The sequence below is a fragment of the Scyliorhinus canicula genome, chromosome 16, assembly GCF_902713615.1.
Source record: "Scyliorhinus canicula chromosome 16, sScyCan1.1, whole genome shotgun sequence".
NCBI classification, from domain to species: domain Eukaryota; kingdom Metazoa; phylum Chordata; class Chondrichthyes; order Carcharhiniformes; family Scyliorhinidae; genus Scyliorhinus; species Scyliorhinus canicula.
The window spans coordinates 144,906,123-144,914,200 of record NC_052161.1 but is presented as its reverse complement, the minus strand read 5'-3'; the positions used below and the strand labels follow the sequence as shown (position 1 = coordinate 144,914,200).

At 41.4% G+C, this 8,078-nt stretch overlaps 1 protein-coding gene across 2 annotated transcripts in view; it reads right to left on the bottom strand.

The window, feature by feature from the left end:
• Positions 1 to 571: 571 nt before the first annotated feature.
• LOC119979585 (ATP-dependent RNA helicase DDX19A) overlaps positions 572 to 8,078 on the bottom strand; it is an 81,874-nt gene continuing 74,367 nt past the window's right edge. For both annotated transcript variants that reach the window (XM_038822042.1, XM_038822041.1), the window contains exons 10-11: positions 2,696 to 2,887; positions 572 to 1,972 (exon numbers count right to left, since the gene is read on the bottom strand). In XM_038822042.1, coding sequence (XP_038677970.1) covers positions 1,911 to 1,972; positions 2,696 to 2,887 — 254 coding nt within the window. In that variant the 3' untranslated portion in view covers positions 572 to 1,910. The remainder of the gene's footprint in view (positions 1,973 to 2,695; positions 2,888 to 8,078) is intronic.

Here is an 8,078-nt window from a genome sequence, read left to right as displayed (position 1 = left end):
ATGGCGGTGAATTTTGCTGGAGTGGTGGTCGGCATCGCCACCGGGGGTAGCAGCATGGTTGGGTGACCTGTACCACTTCCTGCGGTTAGAGAAGATAAAGTATGAGTTAAGGGACTCAGCAGGGGGGTTTGAGAAAAGGTGGAGGATGTTTGTGACCGTGTTTGAGGAGCTGTTTGTCACGGGGGTGGGTGATGGGGAGGGGGATGAAAAAGGAGAAAATTCAGTACAAAACTGTATAGTTGACTGTTGGGAAGAATGTTTCCCGGGGTGTTTACTTGCTGTAACCTACTTTGATACAGTTTGAATGAAATGCATTTAGAAAAAAAATGGTTTTAAAATAATTGGCCTATATGAACATATTTATAGAAATGCTAACCATTCATTAGATGTAGACCATACATAAATGGGAGATAATATAATGGTGAGTTGTGTTCACATGCAGAAGTCTGACAAGATTCTTGTCTCATAGCTTGATAAATTTCATTGGTTTTGCTAGCCACCTTCCTTGGACAGTAGAATAGTGTATGGCAAAGATAGTTTCACAAGTCAAGTGATACCTAAGCATACAATGTAAAAAAACTCATGTTTAATGTAAGAGCATGGGTGTAAAAAGCTGTATCCAAGTATAAAATACTGTGAATAATGTTTGTTTTATACTCACACATTAGAGCGTGCACAAGCATTTTCAGCATAAAGTTGATACAAATTTAAGGGCTGACAATGATATACTTCATTTGTGCAGATACATAACTTATACACGTTGATAGTCAGAGCCCATTCTATAGACTATGCGATTCAATGCAGTAAATGCAAAATCACCTGTTAGCTCTTAAGAAATTCAGCGAAGCATTTTACATGCCGATCTAATACTACTTATTGAAAGAGCATTTTTATTCTGATTTATATCCAAATCCCTCACTGATCCAACAAATTGTTTCAGCCCAGCTCTTCCCTAACTCCAGTGAAAACTAATCCAGATTCTCAGTTCATAAAAACTTCTCAAAGAAATTTCCTGTCCGAACATTTCAATGTTAATTAAAGGAATTAAGCAATTACTATTCGTGTTTGTTTAAGGAACTGGGATAATTGTCAATGATTCTTTAATTTTGTATAATAAAGTTAGTTGTTACAGTTAAATTTTGCAAAGGTTGGTGTTGCACAGAGTGGGATGTTTATTTTCACCCTGCCTACATCATAACTTTAGGCTGATTTTAACTATGTTGCAAAATATATTTTTATTCAAAAGTGTGAACAGCATTGGGAATTAGATTAAAAGTAACATTACTGTTCCAGGAGAAAATGAACCATCAATAAATCACCTGTCTGAAATAAACCTAATTAAATAAATCATCAGTCAATTACCAAAACTACGCTAATTGGAAGTTCCAATTAAAATCCAATACAGTCTGTAACCTACACACCAAATAATGAAGGGTAATAACATTTTTATTTCAGACCAATTGTTTCAATTAGTTCCGGTATCCATTTCACTTCACAGCAGATCTACATTTGTTTATAATCTATTAAAAATGCAGCATACCTATACTGAAAGGGTAATTCTCTAAACATTGTTACAACTCCCACCTTTTTCTGTTGTTTGGCAATTTAAATTTAATTTTTTGTTTTAAGGTTAACTAAGACAAACTTTATAAAGCATGTTGAATGTTTCATGTGTAAACATTTTCCTGGCAGGTTTTATTCACTCCTTGAAGGAAAAATACAAAATTTCACAGTCCAACTGTAAAGTTTTAAATGAGGTAAATTGAACATAATTTGATTCTGTCAGTCTATTCTCAAAATTGGCTGCAGAATAACCCAATTGGACTCCAAGTCCAAAAGTCGAATTGCAGCTGGGCAGTGCATGTTGTCACAGAGTTGAGAAAGGTTTAAACTAGTTTGCCTGTTGTACTTCAGTTAGTGATTCTCTCAATCTCATCAAGGTCATCTGTATCAAGCTTTTCAATCCTCTTGTCTGAAAGAAAAATATTCCACATAAAATGTATATTCTTGCAAAGTATCTTTTTAATAATTTAATAATCTTTATTGTCACAAGTAGACTTACATTAAAACTTGAATGAAGTTACTGTAAAAAGCCCCTAGTCATCACACATTCGTGTTTGTTAGGTGAATTGGACATTCCAAATTCTCCCTGTGTACCCAAACAGGCGCCGGAATGTGGCGACTAGGGGCTTTTCACAGTAAGGGGAGAAAGTGCAAACTCCATACTGACAGTCACCTGAGGCTGGAATTGAACCCGGGTCCCTGGAGCAGTGAGGCAGCAGTGCTAACCACTGTGCCACTCATTTCATCGTTACTGCTATTTTATCATTGTTAATCCAATTAGAAAGTGTAAACTTTTAACTGTGCCAATGGAATTTCTTAGATAGGGAGTTTCTTCAAGCTTGAAATGGGGAGGAACGGCATTCATTTTATAAGGTAGTGCACCTCTGAAAGGTGCAACAGTCCGATATTGCAGTACACATCTATGTGAGTACTGCAGTGAGTATGAGCGTGGAACTTGAATTGAATAGTTAGAACAATACAAAGTTAAATGTATATGGTTAAATTGGAGTTTGTTTAATTTACTTGGATAATTCGCCACTTGGGTTCTGTAAAAAGTGATTAATCTTTCTCACTGCTTCATTCAACGCATTAGAGGTCTTAACAACAAAAACTTAGAATCAAAATGACTTACTGAAATGGTCCTGGATCCGGTTGAGTATATTCATGCTGTATTTGCTGTCCACCATGTTAATAGCCAAGCCACGTTTGCCAAAACGACCCGTTCGTCCAATTCTATGAAGGTACGTCTCGCAGTCTGGATTACCATCCTTATCCACTGGAAGGTCAAAGTTTAGGACAACGGAAACCTGCTCAACATCAATACCTGGTTTGAAATTAATCACAACGTTTTACCAAACAGACAACTGATTATTAATAAAATGCAAGTGCTGCGAGGAAAAATAATATCACATATATACTCACAAAGGCTTTATATAATTTTATAAGTAATTGAGTTTTGGGCACAAGCAGTAGGAGGCTACATCCAGAGTGAGGCTACATCCAGAGTGAGGCTACATCCAGAGTGAGGCTACATCCAGAGTGAGGCTACATCCAGAGTGAGGCTACATCCAGAGTGAGGCTACATCCAGAGTGAGGCTACATCCAGAGTGAGGCTACATCCAGAGTGAGTTTTAAACTTGGGGATTCGGTGCAGAGCAGGAAGAGGTGCTCTTTACTTTTTCTCCTTGCTTTGTAACTTTTAAATCATCAGAGAAGGGTCTTTCCCTGCTGCAGCAGAGATTCCAAGGGAGAGCGCTGATTGGTAAGCAGTGGGCAAGGTCGGTAAGTCTTTACAACTTTTATCAATTATAGTTTGAAAATAAATGTTGTGATTTATATTCTGCAAGGGTTGTTCAAGTCAGATTTAGAAAGAAGGTTTTTAGACAAAAGATACCCACTGGTTTAGATGCCTATATAAGAGATAATTTGTAGGAATAGATAGTGTATAAATAATGCGTGTGCTTTCATTTATTTATTTATTTAAATTTAGAGTGCCCAATTATTTTTTCAATTAAGGGGCAATTGAGAATGGCTAATCCACCTATCCTGCACATCTTTTTTGGGTTGTGGGAGTGAAACCCACGCAGACACGGGGAGAATGTGCAAATTCCACACGGACAGTGACCCAGGGCCAGGATTCGAACCCAGGTCCTCAATGCCGTAGGCAGCAATTCTAACCACTGTGCCATCGTGCTGCCCTGCGTGTAATTTTATGACCTAAGAATGACAAATATCAGAAAGGACAGACACACAATTAAAAGAAGCTACTCAACTGGCCTTTAGCTAAATTAGCCACATTCCTGAACAACCATTAGCTGGGTAAGTTGCAAACTGGTATAAACAACATCATTTAATTACAGACAGCAGAGATAGTCAGGGAGACAATGATGATTGATAGTAAGGCCTTGAATGGGAAACAAATATGTGGGAATCGAGGGAGTTTTTCACTAGCGAGTGATAACAGCTCCACAGGAGAAGGAGCATTGTTCATCCTCGCCATCTCAAAGTCTCCAGATATAGGCAGGAAAGATAACTTTAACAGTTAGTATGAGTGACTTCTTCATGAAGTCAGAGGCTGGTAAGGTACCAACCCACTTTATGTAATGTCGAATTTCATTGGACATATAACTAATGTATGTAATGTATAACCAATATTATTGGACAAGATCTAGCCGAAATAGGCTGTGTAGCTGTTTAGAAAAATGTATAAGAATGGATGTTTTCCTTTGTTCAGTGGAGAGATAGTTGGGACTTTAACAGACGCCATCTCCCGCCGGCGAAATAAACCGTTTGATGCGCAGTCCTGCCCCGAGCATTGAGTGATTTCTTTGAGATTCTCTCCCACTAACAGGGCTATAATTGGTAGTAACAAGGACAAGCAAAAAAATGGCCAAAGAGAATTGGATTTAATCTAACAAGCATCATCTGAAGCTTTAATTTAAAAGGGTAAGTTATGGCAGGAGAATTCAAAGTCTTCCTTTGCTCCTCTTGCTCAATGAGGGAAGCTAAGAACATCTCCAGTGCCCAGGGCCAACGTGTGCAAGAAGTGTCTCCACCTATAGCTCCTGAAAGCCCGGGATTCGGAGCTGGAGGGGTAGCTGGTGTAGCCACCTGGGGTGGCCACTGCCCAACACAAAATGGAAGATTACAAAGAATGCAGGGAAAATGGACATGTTGCAAAAGCAAGCAGCTTGCAAAACCACTTGTTTATTCTGACCGCTGCAGAAACCAGACAGCACTGTGAAAGAAAACAAGTCAGCATACTAATGAGGCGATACCGGGTGATTCCCAGGTACAATGGAAACAAGTTAACACAAATTGCTAAATTGAATAGAAGGCCAGACTTCTCGGCGCCAAGAGAAGTCCAAAACAATAAGCCCCAAGAACCGCCCAGTGATCGAGGGACTGCCCCGTTATTGGGGAAATTCAAATCAATCGATTGGGAAGAGACCCAATCGATTGCGAGTGTATAGAGGGGCCGCCCAGGTGGGCGCGAGACCCTGGGAGAGGTATAAGACAGAGACCCCGACCCCAGCTCTCGCTCTCTGCCAGCCTCTCCTTGACCAGCTCTCTCAGCCGGCAAGAACACCTTTGTAGCAGCTCTCGAACTTGACCACGGAGAGGAGAGGTCTGGACAGCAGCCGCCAACAAGTGAGTGTCACACAACGCACGCTACGGGAGTAGACACTCCTGACCCCTTTAGTCCACACCTGCGGATCCAGGACAAAGCTAGAGGCCGTTGTTCCCTGATCCGGCAGTTCCCTTATTCCAGATAGGTATTGGGCTGTTAGTGGTAGGATTAGCCTAGTCTTGTAGTTTTATATGCATGATTAGTAGATTACTGTATTATAATAAACGTGTCTTGTTTGAACTTACTAACTGGTGTATGGAGTTATTGGTTTGAACTTGAACTTGAAACTTGTGGCGGTACCTTAACGATACCTGGCGACTCCACAGCTAAGGAACGAAACAGAGCCAAATTGAGTGTAAAGCACACTCACCCAGAACGAGCAACACTGGGGACACAGTGGAGCATCCGTGAGGCGGAGAGTGTCATGGATAGCACGTACAGAGAGGTGGTCACACTGCAGGGTCAGACTCCACAGGCAGGAAGGGAACGGGTGACCAGCAGGCAGAGCAAGAGTGTTAGGCAGGCAGTGCAGGAATCTCCTGTGGCCATTCCCCTGCATAACAGAAATACAGCTTTGGGAATAGATAGGCGTTTCTGTGACTGCAAACGAGATTCTATGATCGTATGTTGCCTTGCTGGTGCTAGGGTCCAGGATGTTTCAGAGCAGTTACAGGACATCCTGGAGGGTGAAGTGGCAGTGGTCATGGTACACATGAATACCAATGACATAGGTTAAAAAAAGTGATGATGTTCTGAAAGTTAGAGAATTAGGAAGAAAGCTGAGAAGTCAAACTTCAAAGCTAGTGATGTCAGGATTACTACCAGTGCACGTGAAAATAGTAGGATGTATCGGATGAATATGTGGCTGAAGAGATGTGTGAGGGCGAGGGTTTCAGATTCCTGGGGAATTGGGACCAGTTCTGGGGAAGGTGGGACTTGTACAAACTGGACCGGTTATACCTGGGCAGGACCAGAACTGATGTCCTTGAGAGGAAGGGGGGGGGAGGTACTAGCTAGAGTGGTTGGGGAGGGTTTAAATTAATATGGCAGGGGGATTGAAACCTATGTAAAGATTCAGAGAAGGGTAATCACGAACAAGAGAAAAAGACATTAGTGAACCAGATGGGTTTTACAACAATCGACAATGGTTTCATAGCCATCAGAACCCACCCATGGCGCACAGGTGAGTACATGCCCCAGGAGGGAGGTAGTCATGCTAAATAAAGAACTAGGATCGACCATAGTACTAGCTTTTCTGGTCTTTAATTAACCAGTCACCTGCAACAATCTATCTAGAAGTTGAATGGATAGGAATACATGTGGAGGATGCATATCAACTAAAATAACTCTCCTACATATTGGTATTCTATATATTCTTCATTTTTAATTTGCCACACAATGCTCAAGATGCCAAAGTAGCAAGTTGAAGCTCAGAAGAAGAAACTATAAATTAGCTATCAGGGTCAATCTGTCAAAAGCATTAAGATGGGTTGCTGTGAACCTTGGCCTATAACACTGCATAAATGTGCAAGTATACCCCATGTGATAGCAGCCCTTTTGCAATCAACTAGTTCTTGACAAATATGTCCAGGAAGCAGCTGGAGAATGGGAATAGTCCTTCGACTGCCTCCTGCTCCTTTTACTTCCCAAGATGCCAGCAGAGCAGGATGCAGTTAATCATCCATGTGATCATCTATTCTTAATTACAGCCTGTTTTTGCTCTGAGCATTAAAGAATATTTTTTGCCACAAGCTTTGGCAAAGAGGCCACCATAAGTACTTTTAGCTGGGAATAAACAAAACCCTGGAACTGATGTGTCAGTTGATTGAATCACAGAATCTAAGAATTGTTGGAGTGCAGGAGACGGCCATTTGGCACATCATGTGTGCACCAGCTTGCCAAATGAGCATTATGACTTATTGCCATTTCCCTGACTTTTCCTGGTATCCCCACACATTACTTCTATTCAAATGTTAATCTAATTCCCTCTTGAATAATTCAATTGAGCCTGCCTCCACAACACTTACTGGCTGTATGTTCCAGACCCAAACCACTTGTGAAAAAGCTGTCTCTCACATGACATTTTTCTTTGCAAACCACTAGAAATCTGTGTCCTCTCTTTCTTGATCCTTTTACAAGTGGGAACAGTTTCTCCCAATCTATTGTCTCATGATTTTGAACATCTCTACCAAATCTTGTCTTAGCCTTCTCTCCAAGGAAAACAGTCACAACCTCGCCAATCTATCCCCATAACTGAAGTTTCTTATCCTTGGAACCATTCTTGTAAACCTCTTCTGCACTGTCTCCAATGCGTTCACATCCTTCCTATAGGGAGGCATTGGGATCCAAAAAGACGAGGTGTTGGGCCTCTTGAAAATATTAAGGTGGATAAGTCCCCAGGGCCTGATGGGATCTACCCCAGAATACTGAAGGAGGCAAGTGAGGAAATTGCTGAGGCCTTGACAGAAATATTTGGATCCTCACTGTCTTCCCGTGATGTCCCGGAGGACTGGAGAATAGCCAATGTTGTTCCTTTGTTTCAGAAGGGTAGCAAGGATAATCCAGGGAACCACAGGCCAGTGGTAGGGAAATTACTGGACAGAATTCTTTGTGACAGGATCTACTCACATTTGGAAGCAAGTGGACGCATTAGTGAGAGGCAGCACGGTTTTGTGAAGGGGAGATTGAGACTCACTAACTTGATAGAATTTTTTAAGGTCACAAAGATGATTGATGCAGGTAGGGCAGTGGATGTTGTCGATGTGGACTTCACAAAGGCCTTTGACAAGGTCCCTCATGGCAAACTGGTACAAAAGGTGAAGTCACACAGGATGAGGTGAGCTGGCAAGATGGATACAGAACTGGCTAGGTCATAGAAGGCAGA